The following is a 24,023-nucleotide window of genomic DNA, read 5'->3' as shown; positions in this document are numbered from 1 at the left end:
TCAAAGTAGCAGTTCTGGAAGGGTAGCATGGATCGACGGAACAGCTGTTCGCCCGGATGAGAGCGGTGCATCTGTCTGTCTATCCGTCTGTCTGCAGCCCAGACTGATGTCTGGATCCTGCCCGAAGTCACGCACAACAGCCAACAAACATGCACGTCTCGTCTGAGTGACACACTATCTGTTTCCTCCCGGTAATTATCGGTTTGTACTGCCATGGATTCTTCCCATGTCCACAGTTGAACTCAGTGTCCAAACACCAGCTAGGGCTGGCTTGATCTATGGAGGTCGATTTGTGTCTTAATTATTCAATCAAAAAAGAAAGATAGCTTCAATCAGACTCAGAAAAATGCATTCGAACACTGTTTTGTTTGAAGCAACTTTTTTGATTGAAGTAGTGTTTTTTTGTGTTTGGGCCATATTATGGGTAGGACATTTGTGTCTTTATCATTTCATCAATAAAGGATTTGAAGTGTTTTGTTTTTTTGATTGAAGTGAAAAAAGTTTTGAAGTCTTTTTTTTGATTGAATCCTTTTGACACAAACATCCCGCAGTGGGCGGAGCTTCCCCATTGGTCAGACATGTTTGAGTGACAGGTGTCTACACCAACGATCAAGATCTTTTACATGTAAGTATCGTTTTTACCTCAGAAATGTGTGTTTCATTCATTACAACTGTGTGAAAGAACTTTCCATCCACCCATCCATCCACCCATTCATTCACCCACCCATCCATCCATCCATCCATCATCTATCCCAGTGATTCCCAACCTGTGGGCCGCGGCCCCCTGGTGGGCCGCGAAGGTATTGCAAGTGGGCCGCCAAATCATTTCCAAAAAAGTATGATTTTTGTGGGGGGGAATATAATTAAATAAAAATATACAGAATAGTGTTTTAAATGTCAGTTATGTTGTAAATTATATTAAAAATTATTAAATATTATTTTCATTGTTTTGTTTTCCTTCAAGTATTAGATATGTGACAAGCAGATGAGCGATAGGAACTTTAGTTGTTATCGGTCGGACCACTTTGCAGCGGGACTGCATTGCACTTGACTTATCTACGTTTGATGCTGATACCTTTCAATAAAAAAGTGCTCTGTGAACGCATTATATGGCCTTTGTATGTATGAGGTCGGAGGTGCTGCAAACATTTTTGAGACTTAAAAGTGGGCCCTGAGTTGGAAAAGGTTGGGAACCACTGATCTTTCCTATACTATCAAATACTAAAATTAAAAACCAGAAATTTGGTCAGAACCAACTGAATGTTCATGTTTTTATTAGGGCTGAGGCAGGAAACCGGAACCCCCGGAGTCAACCTGGAACACCTGATCTTTCCAAGACCAATCCAAAGCCTTTTGGTTTTGGACCTTTTGGACATGCCTCCTGGCAGCATGTCAACGCCGGAAAGGTCTGGTTATTCTGGAGAAGAACTTGGTCAAGGGCGTCTTCTTGACGACCTTGAGCTTCCACCTGAGGAAACTCATGACGGCCTTATCGAAGGCCGGGTTCTCCGGGGCCATGGCCGCCAGCAGCAGGCTCTCCGAGGACCCGAAGGTCTTCAGGAGGCCCCGGACCATGCTCTTGGTGATGTCGTCGATGTTGGCTTCAATCCTCAGGAGGTCACAGTCGCACGCGTCCAGCTCCGCCGCCACCAGGCCCGACAGCCGGGTCAAGATGACGATCCTGTCGGCCCCTCGCACGTGCTTTCGGTTTCTCCTGGACAGCTTGGTCAGGAGCCGCAGGACCAGAGAGGTGGAGATCTGGTTGGTCAGGCTCACAAACTCGGAGGATGTACTATCCATTGAACCTGGTCCTTTCCTTTTTGTCTTCTCAACAACTTCAGGGACGCCGACACAACGCGATGCATCTCTGGTTGTGGCCGTGGGATTCTTTAAAAGGTTGACCGTGTGGTTCAGCGTCTTGCACGCCTGCAGGAGGTCGTGTTTCTCCTCCGAGTCCAGCTGGAGCAGCGAGCGCTGCAGCTCTGCCACCGTGCGACCCAGCGCCTCCAGACACACGCCCGGGGCTTCCTCCCCAGCGTCGTCCTGCAGGCAATCACACGTCACACACTCTTCTGTTTGCCCATCAGTCACATTTGTTCCTCCAAACTGGGGGGGTGGTGCTTGGAGGCGGAGGGAGTGGAGGGAGTCTGGGACGGCCAGGAAGCAGCGATACGGCTCAACCTGGGCTGATTTGTGGACCGTCCACTGGACGGCTTGTGTCACATGTGACCCGTGTCTGCAACCGGGCTCAGGTTTGGCTGCTGAGCCTTCACCTGAACTCTGGTTAAAGTGGACGGCTCTTCTCTCACAAGGCACTTCAGTTGGCATAGGGCCGACCTTGGAAGATTTGGCTCCCATTGTAGAACTTTGAGATATTTGTATTCCTAAATAAAGATTTTTAATCAGAACGCTGTGAAAGCTGCTCTTCGTTCTGACGACCAGAAGAAAATGGAACGTTGACGTGATTAGGTGTGTTTATAATGTCTTGTTGCGACGTCATAACCTTTATGACGTCAGCAACAAATCGACCAATCACATGCCTCATGCTGCGTGCCGACTCCGCCCCCTTGCACTGGCGTTGCCCAGCAACGAGCATTCTTTACTGCAACAGTCACGTAAAGTTATTTTAACCTAGTTAGTTTTAAGGAGACTGTGTTTAAGGAAAACCAAATGGATCAAAATATATTTACTCTAGACGGTTTTAACTTACAGCACTGGATGTACAAATACTCCAAAGTTATTATTATATCCTCCAAAACTCAAAACGATTCAGTTGCCGCCGGCACGGAAAACGGAAGTGACGTCACCGCCAAACGAGCTATCCCTCAAGGCTGATTTATGGTTCCGCGTTACACCGACGCAGAGCCTACGCCGTAGGGTACGCGGCGACGCGCCCTGTACGGTGCGTGTCGCCGCGTAACCTACGCTGTAGGTACTGCGTCGATTTAACGCAGAACCATAATTCAGACTTTTACATTTAAAAACATTGAAAAAAATATCGAAAAAACACAACTAAACAAAAAAAAAAATTAAAAAACATTGAGTACAAGCAACTTTTAAAATAAAACCAACTGCCTATCCTAAATATGCAGACTTTTTTAGACAAAATTTATGAATTACAAGACGTGTACAAAACTAAAATTAGACCAATGCCTAATCCAGTCCCATTCAAATCAGTTTTATTTATAACAGCAAGGCCCTTGACTCTAATTGCTCCCAGGGCGCCCACTGCTCCCGGTCTGACTAGTGACGGGTTTAGAGCAGAGGACTCATGAGGATTATACTGACAAGTAAAGATTTACAAAGTAAATTTACAAGAGTGGAGAAACCTTGACCCGGGGCTCATAAGAGCAGAGCCTGCAGCTGCAGGACTGCAGGAGAGCAGGGATCTCTTATTCCTGATCTCTTATTTTTTTGCATGTTTGTCACACTTAAACGTTTCAGATCAAACACATTTAAATATTAGACAAAGATAACACACAAAAACACAAAATGCAGTTTTTAAATGAAAGTTTTTATTATTAAGGGGAAAGAAAAATCCAAACCTACATGGCCCTGTGTGAAAAAGTGATTGCCCTCCTGTTAAAACATAAATTAACTGTGGTTTATCACATCTTTGGAAAGCTGAGTTCAATTTCTCCAGCCACATCCAGGCCTGATTACTGACACACCTGTTCTCAATCAGGAAATCACTTAACCGTGGAGATGGTAGTGGACTGTATATTTGCTCTGTTTGTTTAATTATATATATATATATATATATATATATATATATATATATATATATATATATATAATTTTTTTTTTTTTTACTTTTTTGTACTCTCTATCATGCATGTTCGAAATAAAATCTTCAATCTTCTATCCCCAATTCCAACCGGTGCATGTTGAAATGTTGAAGGGTGATGGAAACACAGCCAGCTTAAGTGCATTTTATGGTCAGCATTTTTGTAAATTGCTTTCTCTCCAAGTAATGGCTCACGTCACTCCACAAATACAGTTTCACTGGTATTTTTGTCTCTTTGCACATATATATATTATTTGTTTTTCGGGTTCATTACTTTTGTACATTGCTCTCTTTTTATATTTCTCTTTTTAATTACTTAGCTATTTATAGGTTATTTTTTTAGGGTATACTTTATACCTTTTCGTAATTTCGTATACATTTTGGAAAAATTGTCACGCGTGTACGTTTGCTGCTGCACAAGTGAATTTCCCCTCTGGGGGATCAATAAAGTTTATTCCATTTGCTTTATTTTCTTTTTTTTTTACCATTTCCCACCCCTTTCCTTTATCAAATATTCATTTACTAGGTCGCCTGCCGGCAGAGACTTGGTTGTGTTCTCTATGTGCTCAAGAGTAATGTGGACTAAGGAGGATATGGACTGAATTCAAACCACACTTGGGACCCGAGTGAAGCGTCCTGTCACCTTTACTATTGTAGGAAAAGTAACCCAGAAAACAAGAAATTAACTCAGAAAACTGTATTGTGGCAACCCTGTTCCTGTCTGTTTATATGTTCATCAGCATGTACATCCGTTATATTCGTGTTACTATAAAAACTTTCCCTAGTTGATGGGGAGCAGACTGTGGAAGACATCATGCAGCAGTACCAGCTCTGACCACACGGGGGAAGATCTGTGTGATCTGAGGGTCCGGCTCTGGTCCTGGGACCTGCTGCCTCCATGTGGTCAGAAGCAGCGTTGCTGCAGAGGCCCCCCCTGCCCCCGGCCCTGAACATCTGTGACAGAAGACAGGAGACTCTCGTTCAGATATATGGCATAACTTTACTTTCACATTTCTTTTCATTACAGGGTAAATCTTAATTCTAACACAGGTATTGGACAGTTTCTTAACACCGATACATGAGGCTGTATTAGCTAGTGGATACTGCATAGACACACAAACTCACATACACACGCTCACAAAATGACAAAATGACTACGTTTCCACTACAAAGTTCAAATGTCCGGCGACCGCCGAGCAGTCGCAGGATGTAATGTGACCGTGTATTAGAAATGTCTGTAGGCTTTTCTTTTCTTTTTTTCTTCTCACCCGTTTCCAGCCACGCTCTCATTCACACACATATGTACAGAGTCCCCTGTAGCTGTCATGGACTTGTGGGTGTCACATCCTGTCCCCCCCCACAACATCAGTGCTTGTAAGTGACAGGAAGTCCAGCGGAGTTTAGGAAGCTGCAGATGAAGGGGATCGCCTGTAGTGACTGAGAACACACCTGATTTATTGGAATTAACCTCCTGATACTGGTAATGTTTTGCTTTAGAAGCAGGACTGGTGTTTAGGATAAAGCTGGGATGGTGGGGGGGGTCTGGGCTCAGCGGCGCAGAGCTTCACTAGAAACCCTGCAGAGTTAGCACTCTCCCAACACACGCCTCCAAACACAAGCTCAGGTGAAACGCTCACGACCCCATCACTAACCCAAGCAGAACACTCGTGTTCAGCTCAAACACTTGCTCTGGTTTAGGAGATGAGGAAGCGGCCCTGCCGGCTCAGTGAGACTCCGTCTCCGGAGGAGAAGCAGCTCACAGACGCCCCGAGGGTTTTCAGCGGCGCTGCCTCTGAGCCTGTGTTGGGAGTCGTGGAAATCTGACCCGCAGACGGGTCTCATCCTGTACAAAAGTCTACATAGTGTCCGTTCTGAAGCTCCCTCTACCTGAGCAGCTCTGATTATCACCAGCATTTAAACGCGGGGATGGGAATGTGTCTGAAAACAAGAGAAAGTGACTCACTGGCACATATTTACATACACATCAAAAATAATTGCACTAGTTAATCCAGACGAGGGGCGACTGACTGCGGGGCGACGGGAGGAATGAGGGGATCTCCACGTCTGAAGTGCTTTTAATTTGGAAAACGCTTCAGATCTCCCACCACAAGGAGCCACGCAGGCCTTACACGTGTGTGTGTGAGGGGGGGAATGTGTGTGTGTATGTGTGTGTGTGTGTGTGTGTAATTAACACTTGTCTTCCCACTTAACTTCCAGGAATGTTTAGCAGATTAAATCTCACAAATGCAGACAAGACATGGAGAGATGCATCACTACTTCAGTCAGGATGGAGCAGAATGAGACCCCAGCACAACCATGGGACACCCACACACACTCACACACACTCTCACACACACTCCTGGCCATAAACACACCAGCTACACAGGTAAACCAAGGAAAAGGAGATTGTAGCATCATGTTAATAAACGAGTAGAAGATGAGCTGGAATTAGAATGTGGGACAAGAATAAAGACAATAATATTGCTGCTGCTGCTGCTGGCAGCGGCGGCTTCTTCCCTTATGGAGGTTGAACCTTCTTTTACCCCTGGACTCTCTGCTGGAGGGAGGAGGGAGGAGGGGGAGGTCGCTGGTGGGGGTGGTGGGAGGACTGGTCACGCTGGGAGGACTGGTCTCGCTGGGGGGCCGGGCCTAGAACTGCTGGGCCAGCAGCTCGCACAGACGCTGGGACACCGAGTCCTTGCTGCAGCGCAGAGTCAGCCGGTACATCTGCTGAGAGACACACGGGTCAGACGTCTGCAGAGAGTAGGAATGGGCCATATTTTAGCGTTCACCATAAACCGTCAAAGAAATTACCCACAGTAAGAATTTGTCATCACGCGGTAAAAACAATAAATTCCCGTTGATGAGGTTTTTGTGTAACAAACATGGCGGATCTGAGAGCTCGTTGTTAAACGAGGCTCCAGCTCCGTTATCTGGCACTGGTTTGGATTTAAAAAGAAATAGGAGCAAACATCATCTATTATGTGCAGAGTCTGCAAAAACACAGTGAGTGCAAAGGATGGCTATATATTTTTGTTCTTCATCATGTTGTCTTTTGCACTATTTCGTTACCCAAACAGAAGGAAATGGTTGTTACATTTTGATATAACCTTTGACTATTACGAAAAAAAAAATTGCAATAGTATCTAATTTGTGGCTTGTCCCAACCACAGGTTAATTTGCACATTTTATTTATATTAGAAGAGGTCATCACTGATAGGATTTTATTTTCAGTGAACTTTTATTTATTTGTCCTGTTTCTTTATTTATCAGGTTGTATTTTTTTCTACTTTGTGATTTTATAAGCTAGGAAAACTTGAAGGACGATGGTACTTTTGCTGTTTCACTGTTATCCCACTGTTTAAGCCATGCAGTTTGAATAAATGTTGAATCTGTTCTTACATTTCAAACTTGTTTCATTTGAGTCATTACAGTTTTGCAGTACAGGTGTACTAATTTAATTGTTTTTTTATTAATTCAATTTAATTGGTGTAGTTTAGTAGTATTTAGTATTCTTTTAGAGCAGTGATTTGGGGGCTCCAAAGACTGAAAGTGGTGATAGATTTATAGTTACAAAGGTGGAGTTGAATTGGTATTTTTTATTTTTTTATTTATTTATTTATTTTTTAAATCGTCATTTTTATCGTTATCGGGATAAATGCCAAAAATGATCGTGATAAATTTTTTAGTCTATAGCGGGTCAGACATCTGCAGAGAGACAGAGCCGTACCTGGGCCTGTGCGTTTGGTTCCAGTCTGAGCAGGCAGCCGACCTGCTGGCTCTTGGTCTGGATGACTCCAGCACACACGTAGTTCTCCGGGTTGGGGTCCACGTTGTCCAGCAGGGCCATCCCTAACCCCAGCAGCTGCAGCCGGGATCATGGAAGACAGAGAGAGACTTAACGGGATTCAGGGCAGGGAAACAGCAGGACTGTGAAACCTTCCAGGGAGGTTTGTGTTTTGCTGCAGGAGGCTGGTTCACCTTTGCCTTCAGGACTTCCGTGTCCATGCTGTTGTTGGCCTTGAAGATCTTCTGTGCTTCTTGCGCAGGCCTGGAGAGAGACAAAGAGCTTCAATGAGTCCTTCACAGAAAAGGAGAAGAATATCTAACTTTGATCTGAGTTGGACTTGGCCACCTGAGTGCTGGAAACAACCCTGTCGTGTGAGGCTGATGTGGAGGAAATCACAGCTCCAGAGCATGGTTGTTTTCATGACAAAATTATTTCCTTGACGCACCTTTTTTTCATGACGATAACGAGACGGCGACGAGCTTAACGTGGCTCTTGATGACTAAAATATGACGAGACGTGTTAGAGTTTACGTTGACGAGACGAAAATCAGTGGGTCAGACGTTTAAAATGCATGACATTTCTACCTGCCTTTGACATGTCTGTAAAAAAATTAAAAAATATCAGCAATAGCGTTGCAACCTCTCCTGGTTTGGCCACGCCCACCTGTCATCACCTGGCAGCACCTGAGCAACACAGCTGTGTTACAGTCACACAGGCCGGTAGGATGACGGACCGTTGCGGCAGCGGCAAGGAGCTTGGTGGTCAGAAACAACCAGATGAAATATGGACATATTTTCAATATAATCAAGCAAAGAAAGAAAAACAGAATTCATCATAGAGGGAGACGGCGATAAATGTGGCCACAAACTAGGTGCAATCTGAAGCGGCTCCTGAAGACTCACCACGCTGATATTTGTTCGAAGGTAAGTTACACCAAGTCCTGTTAACATATCATACAATATTACTTGACAATCGGCTTGTGATCAATTTCATATGATCAATTGCTGACTTCAGTCTAAATGAGCTTGGTTGCGCTGCTAACCCAGGCTGAAGTTAGTTTAGTTGTGCTGACATCAATTCAGTAGCTTATGTGTGTGTTACTGGTAGTTTATGTGTGTGTTACTGGTAGTTTATGTGTGTGTTACTGGTAGTTTATGTGTGTGTTACTGGTAGTTTATGTGTGTGTTACTGGTAGTTTATGTGTGTGTTACTGGTAGTTTATGCGTGTGTTACTGGTAGTTTATGCGTGTGTTACTGGTAGTTTATGCGTGTGTTACTGGTAGTTTATGCGTGTGTTACTGGTAGTTTATGCGTGTGTTACTGGTAGTTTATGCGTGTGTTACTGGTAGTTTATGCGTGTGTTACTGGTAGTTTATGCGTGTGTTACTGGTAGCCTGTGTGTAGCACATGAAGGGGTTTTGGTTGGACTGCAAGTGTACCGTATTTTTGCTACCATTAGGAGCATCTAAACGTCTTTTTTTTTTTTTTTTTTTTTTTTTTAAATGTGCCGCGCGCCCAATGACACAATGCACCCATTGTATTATGGTAAAGGCTGATTTATGGTTCCACGTTACACCGACGCAGAGCCTACGGCGTAGGGCTGCGTCGACTTAACGTGGATCCATAAGGCGGACGTAATTGAGGCCACCATGAGATGTTAAATGGGGAAGGGGCGGCTCCGTGGCGGGACACCTGGAGTGGACGGGGAGACTCGGCCTCGCTACCGAGAAGAAGAAGCTGCTCCCGGGGGAGCTGTGTCACAGAGGCGGGCCGGAAGGCCGGAGGAACCGCCCGACGGCATCGGGCTCCGTCGTTTACTGTTGAAGGACTGTAGATGCGTGGGCTGACGTGTCTGCTGGGTTGGACTGTTGTTTGGGCTTTTGCAAAAGCAGTTCTCCCGGTCTCAGCGCGATCAGGCTCGGATGAATGCAGAAACGGAGGATGGAGATTTCGATGGGTTTGATTAATGTAATAACTTAAATAAAGTACAATCAAACTAAGTTTTGCTCCTGCTTTATTTTTAATTATTTTTTTTTTGCTCTATTTGTGTGTGTTGTGTTGTGCGTGCGCGTGTGTGTTGTTGTAAGGCGGCACTCCATGTGTGCTGACGGCGCCTTTTCAGTCGGTGCGCCGTGTGTGTTTTAAATCCAAAAATGACAAAAAACTGAGGGTGCGCCTTTTCACAGGGCACGCCGAATGGTCGCGAAAATACGGTACTAAGTATCATATTGACCCATGTTTGAGTGACTGTCTGAAACGTAGACAAAAGTATAGCATTTGAGACGTGTTGCTGTTCCCCATGTGTCTAAATGAACAGCACACTTGGCTTTTGTTGTATTGTATGTTGTTTGTTGTAGCAGCTTGTTTACATCCAGTGATGGTGTGTCCTCTCTGTGTGTTTATGTTCCGTCAGCACGTTGATATGTTAAACTGGTCAGGTTATATGTGCAGCTTTATCATACATACATGTCTGCTAGATTTAGGCTAAAAAACAATATACCTTTATTATTGTAAATATTGGTGAAAATACATTTTCTTTTATCTTTTTTTTATCTTTTTTTTTTTTTTTTTTTTAACTAAAATTGGACTAAAACCTTTTTGAGTTTTCTTCAACTAAAACTAGCCTAAACTATCACATATAGAAATGACTAAAATGTGACTAAAACTAATAGGCTAGTAAGCATTTTGGTCCAAAAGACTAAGACTAAATCTAAAATGGCTGCCAAAAACAACACTGCTCCAGAGTGAGAGTGTTCCATCACTGGGACTCGGGGACAGGACCAACAGTCGGCCACATGTGTGCGCTGGTTTCCCTGGTTACCAGCAGTGCAGCGTGGTGAGGTGGAGCCTGACAGAAACTCACTGGCTCAGCTGTTTCCAGCGCTGGAAGAAGTCTTGTGAGGCCATCTCCGTCTGCTGGAAGAACTTGTTGATGGTGACGGGCAGCTTGAGGGTCAGGTTCTGCAGAGCCCCTCCGTAGCGGAACTTGATGTTGAGCAGCGGCGCGTCTGAGAAGTCGGTAATGCACTCGATGTTGAGGACCTGCTGGATCTGGGCTCCACCCTCCACCAAGGGCTCCACCTGTTTGGTCTGAACGTTGAGCTGTGGGTCCGGTTGTCAAGGCAACGAACCAGAGATGCAGCTGCACGTCCCGTCGTCTCCTCTAGGGCTGCAACTAACGACTATTTTAATAGTAGACTAGTCACAGACTATTGAAAGATTAGTCGACTAATCGGATAATTGGTATTTTTTTCTTAAATTTAGTATGAGGTTGCTTTAATTATGTGGCAAATGATAATAAACACAAGAAAGATGGCTACTTCAATAAAAAATAGATGTTTTATTCAACTTCTTCAGACTGCATGCATTTAATTTAAAATACTTTTGTCAGGCACAGTCAGGCATAACGTTAAAGCTCTCTTTTAAAGCCAAAATAAGCTTAATATCTTACCAAGGTGAGTCCATTTCGTTCAACACTCCGACGTGCTTTCTCTTCAAATGCTTGTGTATTACCGACGTGCTCCTGTGATAAGCAAGGTCAGCTTTGCAAACTTTGAAAGTAATCTTTTTATTAGATAAGATAAGATAAGATAAACCTTTAATAGTCCCACAGAGGGGAAATTTGCCGTATCCAGGCTAAAATGCTCCCAAACTTTTAAAGTTTTATTACCCGCAGCTGCTGTATAGGACGCAGTCATTTTTGTTTTGCCCGCTACCGCTCGCAGAGACGCTATCGTGCATGCACGACTCTCGGCAGAGATTGTATTGAAGTGAGACGTCTCACTCCATTGGAAAAACACGTCTGGCGACAATCGAATTCTTCATCGACAATTTTGGTTATCAATTTTTGTCAACAACGTTGACAAATCGTTGCAGCCCTAGTCTCCTCACAATAGAAACAATAAAGAGAGATCTAGCGGGGAGCCTGCCAGGCTGCAAACGTAGTGAAAGGATATGAGACTGGAGCTCTCCAGGACAGCTGACGGTGGTGGTGAAGCTGGCGAACTGCACCGACGTCTTGTTACCGTAGAACAGGTACATCCTCCCTGGAAACACGTTTCACACATATGACAAGTTCAACTCAACCATAAACTACTAAAACTTCAGCTCCTTGAAAGGCCGCTTCAAGCTGGGTCCAAAATCAAGTGGAAGCACCAACTTCCTACATTATAGGTTCCTTTGTCTCCTATGAGATAAAATTACTAGGGCTGTCAGTTTAGCGCGTTAATTAGATTAATTAATTACACTGCTAATTAACGCGTTATGAAAATTAACGCAATTAATGAGTGGCATAATGCGTGAGTATTTTAAATGTGTCCCATTGAGGGAGCCGTAGTTCACTTGGCAGTAACAGGTCACTTCCTGCTGCTGCTGGTCAAACTAACAAAGACCTGACAGACCTGGACGACTCAGGGGAGACTCAGCTAATCTTTGCTAGGACCTTTGAACGGAAAGTTTATGTATAAAAAGAAAGAAGACGGGACTATCAACAAGAACGTGGTGATTTGTACATTTTGTAAAAAATAATGTTCCTATCACCAGAGCTGCTCCAGCCTGAATTATCATTTAAACACTAAACATGTCCGGACCAGTTCCACTGTAAACGTTACAGCTACTAGTACTTGAATCGCTGTATTGAGTCAGCTTTAGTTTTAATATTGAATTGAGAGTCTGCTTAAGTGTCTATTTGAGACTCAGCCTTATTTTATTTCTGAATTGTATTTATTTAACTGTATTGTATTGCATTTTTGAATAATGTACCTGGCCTAATTGGTTTGCTGATGTGCTTGAGCTTTTTCTTTTGAATTTCATTCATGAAACACTTCACCAATAAAAATGTGGATTTCAAATCTTCTCTTCTTAGTGTATTCAATTGATTAGTCATGCACTGCAATTTTGTAATGTCCTAGAATTCTAATTCTTTATTTGGGGACCTTTAGCAGATATGAGATTAAAATGTGGTTAATTAGATTAATTAATTCTAAATCCTGTAATTAATTAGGTTTTTTTTGATCGCCTGACAGCACTAGTCCAAACCAATCTGTTGATTGTAACCATGGTTACACCCGTTTTCTGGGATAAACCCACTGGAACATGCATGTTTGAGTATCAAACAACACAAAGACTGACCCAGGTTCTGCCGATACTCTGACTTGATGCCGATCTGCAGCAGCTGGTTCTCGAACAGAACCCCGTTGTTCTTGCAGACGAACCTGCAGGAGGAGAACATTCAAACGCTGTGAGACATCCCAAGGAGCCGGGTATAGAAATGTGCCGCTCTGGATCTCTCTCTGTCAACCACCAGTGGAGGTGAGATTCCCCACTCAGACAGTCATTCAGGACACAAACTCTTTCACAAACGTGAATTCTGAAGAGCTGGTTGATCATTTGTATTTTGGAGTTAGATACTTGTCGTTTAAGTGCCCATATTCTGTTTTATTTTTAGGTTTTTCTGACCTCCCTAGTTCAACTATTTAAAGCCATAATACACAGAAAACCTCAATTTCTTTTTTTTATTGAAATTTAAAAAAAAAGAAAAAGAAAAATCCCCATTTTGTCTAACAGTTTGTAAATCATTTTGCATCATTGTGAATATTTCGGGTAATTGCTTATTTTTTCCATATTTAGTTTTTTAAACATGTATTTTTTAATTTCTAAGATGTCCTTGTATCAAAAGAAATACATCAGGCATTTAAGGGTTAAAACGTCTTTTCTAGAGGTACCAACTCATTCGTCCAGGTCAGTTTTTTTCAGTTTTTAATGAGCGTTGAGTCAAAACTGAAGTCTGATTTTCACAAGTCAGGGTTCAGTTTATCGTTATTTATTTTATCATGTGGCTTTTCTCTTTATTTTATCGACAGTTATGACAAATCTTCCTAATTGTGACTTTGAGGAGGAAAAAACACACGAGCTAAAGTCGTAGCATTTCTCTAATCAGTATTAAGTGCCGGAGGGTTTTTCCAACATCTCTACGACATCCGAGTGCAGCGTTTCCCAGCAGACGATATGATCCGATGTTACACAGCGGCGGACTGAACACCCAGCTGGGATCTGGCCTGTGATGGGACGCGCTGTCGTCCACTTTCATCTGAATCCAATTCTGGCTCCAACATGTTAGTATGGATCTGAGGTGCAGGTTGAAAAGGTGGCACTGACGACATGTTAAGATGCTGAAAACATGTGACTGACAACAGGAGCTGTGGCCATAAAGAGTCACTAGTTTCTCCCATCTGCAAGCCTCCAGAAATTCAACCAATCAGAAGACACTGGTGCTCTCAGCATAACCCAGTTACTCTAGGAGCCAGTCATCACAATGAGCTGAACATGGACACTGTCATTAGGATTTGGGCAGTACTTGGTGTTATTTTTACTATAAATCAAAAGCATAGTGGTTCTTGACCTTTGCAAAGTCCAACCTACGGTGGCCAAGACCCGCCATTGCTGAAAATAAAAGTAACGCTGCAAACAGAAACAAACGCCGCTGCAAATATAAAGAAACCCCACTGCAAATAAAAGAAACGCCGCTGCAAATCTTAAAAAAACGACGCAAATAAAAAAGCCACAACGGAAGTGAATTACCGGGGACTATTTTTGCTGATGCACCGGTGTTTTTTACGTGAGAAGAGAAGAAGACGAAGACGTAAGTGAAAAGGAAGAAATAAGAAGAGCGAGGAATAAGAAGAACCACGAACGAGAAAATAAGTGAAAAGGTTAGTGTTCAACGTCGCTACGTGTAAAAACCCCAGTGCGTCGGCAAAAATAGTCCCCGGTAATTCCCTTCTGTTGTGGCTTTTTTATTTGCGTCGTTTTTGTTATTTTATTTGCAGCGGGGTTTCTCTTATATTATCAGCTTTTCTTTTATTTGCTAAGCGTTTATTTAATTTGCAGCAGCGTTTGTTTCTGTTTTTAGCGTCACTTTTATTTCCAGCAATGGCGGGTCTCGGCCGCCGTACCAACCAGATCATATATGATGAGTCTAAGAATGTCAGAAACTGCTATTTAACTAATAGCATGTGGATCACACACAGAAACAGTTTAATTATTGTTCTTTCTGACCTAAGACAGCTTTAAAGTGGCTAACACAGCAATAGTGACAGGCCCCACTGATTAGCATTTAGCTTTCAAAGCAACAGATGTACTAGTTTATCCAGTGGGGACAGTAGAAAAACAATCAGACTTCCTGTGAGGCCGAGAACAACCACAAACATGCAGAGAAACATCTTACTTGTCGAGAAGCTCGTCTGCTTCAGACAGAGGAGGAGCAGGATCCTCAGAGGGAGGAGCAGAGCTGAGAGGCCGCAGGACAACACGCAGATGGAGGGATGAGCAGGGAGGAGGAGGAGAGAGCAGCAGGGAGGAGAGAGCAGCAGGGAGGAGGAGGAGAGAGCAGGAGGGAGGAGGAAAGAGCAGGAGAGAGCAGCAGGGAGGAGGAGAGAGCAGCAGGGAGGAGGAGAAAGCAGCAGGGAGGAGGAGGAGAGAGCAGCAGGGAGGAGGAGGAGAGAGCAGCAGGGAGGAGGAGGAGAGCAGCAGGGAGGAGGAGGAGAGAGCAGCAGGGAGGAGGAGGAGAGAGCAGCAGGGAGGAGGAGGAGAGAGCAGCAGGGAGGAGGAGGAGAGAGCAGCAGGGAGGAGGAGGAGAGAGCAGCAGGGAGGAGGAGGAGAGCAGCAGGGAGGAGAGCAGCAGGGGTGAGGATGGAAAGATAGACGGGTAAGAACCAAAAAGAAGGGATGAGAGAAGAGAAAAATGTTTGAACACAGAACAGAGCGAAGGCAGGATGAGATGTAGTTAAGAAAGAAGAGAAGGGAAAAGAAGAAAATGCAAAAGGTAGTTAGTAAAAGCAGTTTCAAATAACTGATTACAGAATAGACATTTATTAGTGAGATAAACTGCAGCATTACTGCGTGTCTGTATGTGTGGCCACTAGAACCAATGAAGGAGATGTATTAATGGAGTTCAGGTGCAAACCTTCAGCTTTTAAACGCTAGCTGTGCTTCCATGACAGATCCGGCTCAAAGACGGGCTTAGATTTCAAAATGGTGAAAAAAAAGAAAATCCAACAACTGAAATGATACAAAGTTGTGTATTTCTGCCAATTTTCTAACTTCTGGCAGGTTCATTTTTATTTCATCAACTACTCTGGCCGTCCTTATATTTACCCAAGACAGACAGGCAGCTTAAACTGCCGCACGGCTTCTCATGCAGAACATTTTCTACTCTACAAGTTTCCATTTGCTGCATCTTCTAAATATGTAGATATGTACATTTATTAATATATGTAGATACATAGACGTATATTATGGTTATATGTAGGTATGTATATAGATATATTGAGTTGTATTATACGTACGTACAGTATTTGTGTATCTATATCTATTAATTTATACTGATTTATAGTTACCGGTATATGTAGATATGTCGATATATAGATATAGTAATTTTTATGTATATAATTGGAGGTAAATATATGAACCAGTGTATATATAGCATATCCACTCTTATATAGTTAATCAAGTATATTTTTATACCATTGCTGTCTATTGTTCTCTATTATATTGTAGTATTATAGTAAAGTAATGATAATGTAATACTATACATTATAATTACTTCTATTAGTACATACATAGTAGCACAACTAAATGCTGGGCGTTTGTTTTGTTTTCTTTTATTTGCCTTGATTTGTTTGATTTTGACTATATTTATATATACATATAATTGAGTATTATATCACTGTATAGAACAGTTATTAAAGTAGGTATGGGTTTTCAGTATAGGTAGGACTGGATAAGTGTTTACTTCAATCCTACTCCGTTACGAACATGTTGGTGGATCCGTGAGGGCTGCCCAAGTGCTGTACATACACATTTTTTTAATTATATATATATATATATATATATATATATATATATATATATATATATATATATATATATATATATATATATATATATATATATATATATATGTATATATAGTAAAAAAAAAAACAGAATATATATATATATATATATATATTTTTTTTTTACTTTTTTGTACTCTTTTTATCATGCATGTTCAAAATCAAATCTTCAAATCTATCCAACTCCAACCGGTGCATGTTGAAATGTTGAAGGGTGATGGAAACACAGCTGGTGTCATCGTGTAAATCAGGGTTCAAGGAACACTTGAACCACGTGTGATGAGTACAGAGCCAAAGCAGCAGATGTCACGCACACATGCACTCCACCTCTGACAGAGCTCACGTGTTTAAAAGCACAAACAGAGCTTACACATAAAGCTTGATGCCATGCTTTGCAGACTTAATATGAAAAACAGCTGCTGGGCGTTTCATAACCTCATATTCTGTTATTCACACAGAAAGAACACCGTCCCATTAAAGCCACCGGAACAACCCCCCACCCAGCTGGTTTACATGTCATCAAAAACAGATCAGCTGTGATGCTGAGCAGAAGAAAAGGTTTACTGATCAAGTCTTAGAAATTGATGAGCAACGGAGACTGTGTATGAATGGAGGGTCTGCATTGACGTCACTTCCCCACTGGACCAGCCCCCTTACTGGCACCGAGTGGCAAAACATCAGCAAAAACAGCTGCAACTAGTGGAGAAGACGGGATAACAGCCGATTATCGGCTTAAATTAAAGGCAGTTGGACTTGACAGTGACCCGTACAGTTACCAAGAACCAGTGGTCCATGGACATTAATATTTGGTACAGTTACCAAGAACCAGTGGTCCATGGACATTAATATTTGGTACAGTTACCAAGAACCAGTGGTCCATGGACATTAATATTTGGTACAATTACCCCAAGAACCAGTGGTCCATGGACATTAATATTTGGCCATGAATCCAGTTTCCTGACATTTATATGTACTTAATTTCTACGCCGGGGAAATACACGAAGCAAAGCTTGAAGGCTTACAAAAGTCTTGACGCTTGGTCCGACTTCAAGGCAGGATTTGTTGTAGAAATTAAAGTGATGAGGACACCGAACTTTATGATTTGACCGTTTAACGTTAGCTACCCAAAAATCCAACATTACCTGATACAAAATGGGAACCACAAATCCACGTTTCGGTGCCTGGAATCCAGTTGTTTCTGCCAATTGCAGCGATCCATTTGTCTCTCTTAAGCTTATTTTTCGGCAGTCTGTAAATCGATAACTCCGATTTCTTGCTAAATCTATGAGTACTGTCGATCGCACAACAGCTCTTTCCCATTTTAGATGTTTTCCTGTTGCTCAAACTGAAAGTCTACGCTGCCACTCAGCGCTGTGAAGTCGCATCTGTGACGTCATGCGCATTCCCTCTATAAATTATCAGCCAGGACTTGGACATGGACAGTTGAGCTCCACTGACAAGCTGCAGAGACGGCCACTGTGTGCAGGAACCCCTCGTTTACACCCTCCACAGTAAAGATGTTTGTTATCACTGCACACAGCTGCCTGGGGTGGGGGTGAAATGGAAGCAACCAAACACACACCCACCAACAAGTGCACACAACATCACAGCATGACGAGTGGACATCAGGGCCAGGGTTTACCTTCAAGTTACTGCACAAATTAGGTCGGTGGCTCAGTGAGTGGCTCTCTGACCAGCCACTCTTAGTTTAAACACTGCGACGGTAAGCTGGGAACTGTTGCTGACTTCATTCTGGCCGGTGTTTACTCAGAGACAATACAAGATTACACTCTAATCTCCTAGGGAGGTGGAAATGATAAGACGCTTCCCCACTATCACAGCAGAGCCGAGCATGTGGAGACTGAGTCAGGACGGCTGCCAGAGCCGAGCAGAACCGGTCCAGACCGGCCCGGCCTGGCGATGGACCGCTGGCTGAGCCAAGCTGCAGGCCACGTGAAGACAAGGCGGTTTCACAACTCAGCGTCTCCAGTTTAGTTCAGGGCTCTTTGTATTTACTAAACAAGTCATTAGCACTTGTCCCAGGCAGCAGATTGAGTTGTGGATTAACTCGTGTCTGCGTTATCTCGTACCGTCATCTCTCTGTGCTGCTCCTTCCTTGTGATGGACACAGGTGTTTTCAGTCCACTGATTCACCACAATCAGTTGATTTAAAAGATTTGTTCACCGACTTGTTCAGAATTTGATCGGAGCTCCGACTCGTTCCTGACAAATACATCAGAAACTCCTAAAAATGTTGACATGAAACTTTGTGCTGAATGCTGGCAATGAAGCCAGGTTCCTAATCATTTTAAGGATGCTTTCACAACTGTCCCGTTTGGAGCAGTTGTTCTGAAACAGTGAGCGTTTCCCCCTAAAGATCGGATCGTTTGGTATATGTGAACAAAGCAATCGTATTCGGATGCGGGACAAAACAAGCAAGCCGAGATCCTAGGAGAGGTGGTCTCGGCCCGATTTCAATCCAGACCTGGAGCGGTTCGTTTGCAGTGAGAACATAATTCAAACAGCAGACAGAAACACACAGAAACAAACTAGCCACACTCGCTTACGATGCTCCATAGTTATTGTTTTTCCCGGGGTACGGAAGAGGAAACTCCTTCCGCATTCATTTCTGACCAATGAGAGAACAGTTGGTTCATGGCGTTTGTTAACAGCTTTGAACCGCTACAGACGGTTGCCTTGTGAACACAAACGCCACAAACGAAAAACGAAACAACTATCGATTTAGCCCCTGAATCGGAACAAAACCAACGGGCCACAGGTCTGAAAGCACCCTAAGTCTTTTAGCTGTTCCACGGTTGGGTTCAGCGACCGGAGCAGCGATCCTGGTGCTACTGCAGCGCGCTGGCTTCCTCCATGGGGAGGCCAGCCAAACTATTTCATGTGGCTTTTTTTGAGAAGCTCTGTTAAAAGTAACAGACGTGGGTGGTAGAGCGGGTGGTCCATTGATCCAAGGATTGGCTGAACCCTGCTCCCCCAGTCATCTGTCGTCATGTCCTTGGGTAAGACTTCACCCTCCAGTGAGGCATCGCTGGTGTGTGAATGACTGCGTTTACATCCAGTCAATAACCCTTTTAAAACACGAATATTGGCAATAACCCGAATTTGCACGGCCATGTAAACACCAATAATCCCTTTGAATAACCCGAATTTGCTCATATTGGGGTTTTTAAAAACCCCAATATGACCCCTGGGTTACTCCTTTTAAAACCCGAATATTGGGTCATGTAAACACCAAACGGAATATCCCCATCAAACTGAACAGGAATCTGTTTTCTGCTCATGCTCTTTCCTTCCTGGTCTTTTGAGTCCAGGAAGTTCTTATAAACACGGAGAAACCAAGACCAGGAGGAGACTAATCACTTCATAAATGTAATGAAGGATATGAACATTTCTGCATTTGTAGACGGTAGAAAGTACCGGGATAGCCAGATTTACAAGAAGGTGAGCGAAAAGTTACGCGAAGCAGCATTTGTTTTGAATTTGGATACAGGAAGAAGAAGCAGAAATGACGGGAATTGCGTCATGATGTTCTCCGTGCGTCGCTGGTTTGATCCAGATATCCCAAATGATTAATTACCATGTAAACGGAATATTCTGAATGTTTCAGTAACCGGAATATTAGCAATAACCCCAATTTTGACTGCATGTAAACGTAGTCATTGTTGTATAAATGTTCCGGTGAGGGTGGGAGAGGCTGTTATTATTATTAATAAAAGAGTGCACTTCTGTGGGTGACTGTAGAGTAATCACTTAGTGTGAAGTCCCACCCTCAAGCTACATCAGCCGTCAGCTCAGGGGACGCAGGGCTGGGTTGGGTAGGACTCCCTCGTCCCTTGAGGACGTTACCTCTGCTAAATTAGGGATATTAATTCATCCAACTCATCTTTTGCTGAGAAACAGAAACGTGGCTTCAGTCTCTGCTTGCTGCCTCGTTCAAAAGGCGATGTGTGCCTTCAAGCCTGAGCCTGGATCGATACTGGGGAAATGGCTACAGTGTGCAATAAACGCAAAAAACAACAGTTTGATACTGTGCATACGGCCAAGTAAGAGATATCTGTGACCTGACATAAAAGTAATCTCCTATTCGAGCCACCGCCAAATTTGGATGCACCTTGTCAGTGATAAAGTGGCCGTCATGAACCGGTACACGGTATCGAGTTCACCAGAAACTATTGTTTCAGTTCTAATTCACATATCAGGATGATGTTGAGCAGAAAAGCAACAGCAGAGCTACTGGATCTGTTCTCTTGTTGATCCTCTGCTAATGACGGAGAGCAGAAGAGCTGCGTGTTCAAGTATTTGTTCTGAAGGCATCAACGTTTATGTAGAGCATGTCCGGCGCTTTTATTCACGCCTCCATTCCTCCAGTGCAGCAAGCCACCCTGCCAGTAATACACAGTATATTTCTAAACACGTTTAACTGAAGATTTAAAAAAGAAAGAGAGAAAAGAACAGGAAAATCCTGGAAAACAGTGTGGAGGTGCCGTGTTTCTAGTCTAGCTACTTCTACTTCTGTAGTTTGTTACTGGGCCCTTACTCCGAGTCACCGGAACCCTCCACCAAAAGGGCATCGGAGGTCTCGGTGGGCGGTTCCAGATCTCTGTCAATGTCCAGTCACAGTGGGGACAGGAGACACACACACATCCAAGCCAGAGACACACACACACACACACACACACACACACACACACACACACACACAGATACACAGGGAGCAGAAGAAAAGGGAAGGAGAGAAAAAGACGAAAGACAGTCACATATAGAGCAAGATAAAGAAGTGACAAGTGTAGCAGAGTTCTGCCCCCCCTGAACCTTGTCCTCCTGCGTCAGCGGCCCGGCCTTCAGACTGCTGAGGACAGCCTGTCCTCGCACGTCTCCCTGCTCAGCTGAACCAGCCGGCCCGACGGCCTAACGGGACTCAAAACCACTCTGAATCACCCACTTACCTCCCCACAATAATACTTGGTCTACTCTTGAGAAAAGCTTAGCCCTGGGGGAGGTTAATGACCCCATCCAGATCACATGCAGCACACATGAAACCTCTTATGTTAGTCACTCTTCTGGGTTTTTTTTAATTGTAAAACTGTAGAAACCATCAGTTGTAGGACGGCAAAACACAACCTCAGTACAAAAACATGCAACGATATTCACCATGCCATTATTTCACAAAAATTAAGAGTTTGTGTTAGCCCCTTACTGCCCCCACAACACTCTCTGAACTGCTCACCAGCAGGTGTGCACATCTCTGTAATCCAGATGTTTGGGCAGGTTTGTTGCTCTGGAGAATTCAGGTGTGTTAACACAAAAAGGGGAAGGACATTAGCAGTTGTTGGTGCACATCGATTTAGCAATGGTTATAAAACCATTTATGATTCTGCAGTTCAAACTTTCTACAGTGGGAAATACACTAGGGCTGTTCGATTAATCGATTTTAAATCGTAATCGCGATTATGTAATTAGAACGATGTTAAAACGTGAAAATGGTAAAATCGATTTTTCACTTTTTTTTTTACCTTGTCTGCACACATATTAATGATTGATGGAAATACCTCTTGATACCTACGACAAGTGCCCCATGGGAGAGGCTCTTTAGTGTAGGAGGGGGCGTTGGAACATGCCACCGGGTAGACCGGCTTGTGTTCCTTGATTTTTTTTTTCAGAGATAAAACTTTATATTTTATTATATTTTTTAAAACTTTTTTTCAACTTATTTTACAGAGTTTTGCACTTTATTAATTCCTTTTTGGTTTAATAAGAGCAAAGTTTGCACTTAAAGCCCAATGGGGCAAATGTTCAATAAAAAAACAGCATATTTGAAATCATTTCTTTGCCTTTTGTCAATTCACAAAATAATCTTAATCGAAAATCGGATTTTGAGAGAAAAAAAAAATCGAGATTGTATTTTTGGGCAAAATCGAACAGCCCTATTATACACAAGTGAAAAAATTGACTATCTGGGAAGCCACTTTTCCATGGAGTGATATCCTGTGTTTACTACTACTAGCATAGGGCCTGTCCATTATATCAACTGACATGAGGCCGGGGGTTGAACAGGCCCTTTCAATAGATACAGGACTGTCTCAGAAAATTAGAATATTGTGATAAAGTCCTTTATTTTCTGTAATGCAATTAAAAAAACAAAAATGTCATACATTCTGGATTCATTACAAATCAACTGAAATATTGCAAGCCTTTTATTATTTTAATATTGCTGATTATGGCTTACAGTTTAAGATTAAGATTCACAGAATATTCTACTTTTTTGAGATAGGATATTTGAGTTTTCTTAAGCTGTAAGCCATGATCAGCAATATTAAAATAATAAAAGGCTTGCAATATTTCAGTTGATTTGTAATGAATCCAGAATGTATGACATTTTTGCATTACAGAAAATAAAGGACTTTATCACAATATTTTAATTTTCTGAGACAGTCCTGTATATCATATACGATTTTAAGTTAAATCAATGGAAGAAGGAGAAAAATACAAGTTATTTCTTTGCTTTGGAAAATATAAACATCAATTGAACTCTTTCCAAAGATCCAAATCTGGGGACACACAAATTTCCCTTTCCTTTCAAATTTATATATTTTTCTTTATTTTTCACGACCAGTTTAACATTTTCCTCGAATTATTATTATTATTATTATTATTATTATTATTATTATTATTATTATTATTATTATTATCATTATTATTGTTACTATTATTGTTATTATACCCTCCAAGGGTACTCTTCAACTAGAAGTAACCAGAATGGGGCAGGGACAGCAGGAGCTGGGTGTTGCTGTTCAGGGTAGCGCGGCTCTGACACCGGCTCCATCGTCTGCATCCAGGACTGTAGCATCCAGCTCTGCTGACGTTTGGCCGTCATGTTACACAGACCACTGGATATGGTTTCCTGACTCGTCTCCCCTCAGCTCTGCTGCAGCAGCAGTAACGCTCCCTGCATTAACACAGCTCTTTGTCCAGGGAGAGGAAGTGGCTCTGATCTAAAAGTGCCTTGAGGGCTTTCAGCCCTCACTGAACATGTTGAAGCTCATGACAACTAGGGGTGTAACGATACACTAATCTCACGATACACGATATTGAGGTCACGATAACGATACAATATTATAGCAGTATCTTTTTTAACAACCTTGAACGAGGAACATATGACTGGAAAAAAATTTGAAAGACACAAAATACAAAACAATGCTGTGCGTTTGCCCTATTGTTAGTTTGTAATGCTGACCTGAACCGGACTGAGCTGCTGTGGTGGGACCTGCCGAGCGTGAACAAACGACTGATGGAGATTTTATTCAAGTTTTCCTCAAACTGAAGCTATGTCTTTAAAAATCCCTGCATGAGCGTGCAGGACAATGAAGGTCATACAGGAAACCTCCTCCTCCTCAGTCATTGCTGATAGGGGTGACCTACAAGCTGTTGAATAACTGGGGTACTTAGTATTGCCCGACCACTCTCTTTTTGGCTTCATTTTTGTTCAAGTAATGGCATCGTGAAAAGAATCAAAACATTGCTGTTCATCTGA

At 42.8% G+C, this 24,023-nt stretch overlaps 1 protein-coding gene across 7 annotated transcripts in view; it reads right to left on the bottom strand.

Annotated features, from left to right (window-relative positions):
• Positions 1-4,767: 4,767 nt before the first annotated feature.
• ap2a1 (adaptor related protein complex 2 subunit alpha 1) overlaps positions 4,768-24,023 on the bottom strand; it is a 44,533-nt gene continuing 25,277 nt past the window's right edge. Inside the window, exons 14-21 of one of the 7 annotated variants that reach the window (XM_061712869.1) lie at positions 21,030-21,092; positions 14,803-14,865; positions 12,708-12,790; positions 11,535-11,623; positions 10,441-10,682; positions 7,769-7,838; positions 7,518-7,652; positions 4,768-6,541 (exon numbers count right to left, since the gene is read on the bottom strand). In XM_061712869.1, coding sequence (XP_061568853.1) covers positions 6,437-6,541; positions 7,518-7,652; positions 7,769-7,838; positions 10,441-10,682; positions 11,535-11,623; positions 12,708-12,790; positions 14,803-14,865; positions 21,030-21,092 — 850 coding nt within the window. In that variant the 3' untranslated portion in view covers positions 4,768-6,436. The remainder of the gene's footprint in view (positions 6,542-7,517; positions 7,653-7,768; positions 7,839-10,440; positions 10,683-11,534; positions 11,624-12,707; positions 12,791-14,802; positions 14,866-21,029; positions 21,093-24,023) is intronic. The other 6 variants (XM_061712870.1, XM_061712871.1, XM_061712872.1 and 3 more) reach the window with 6 other exon arrangements.

The sequence above is a fragment of the Cololabis saira genome, chromosome 21 (genome assembly GCF_033807715.1).
Source record: "Cololabis saira isolate AMF1-May2022 chromosome 21, fColSai1.1, whole genome shotgun sequence".
Taxonomy (NCBI): domain Eukaryota; kingdom Metazoa; phylum Chordata; class Actinopteri; order Beloniformes; family Belonidae; genus Cololabis; species Cololabis saira.
Note: the sequence above shows the minus strand (reverse complement) of the source record. Positions and strands in the feature narration are given on the sequence as shown.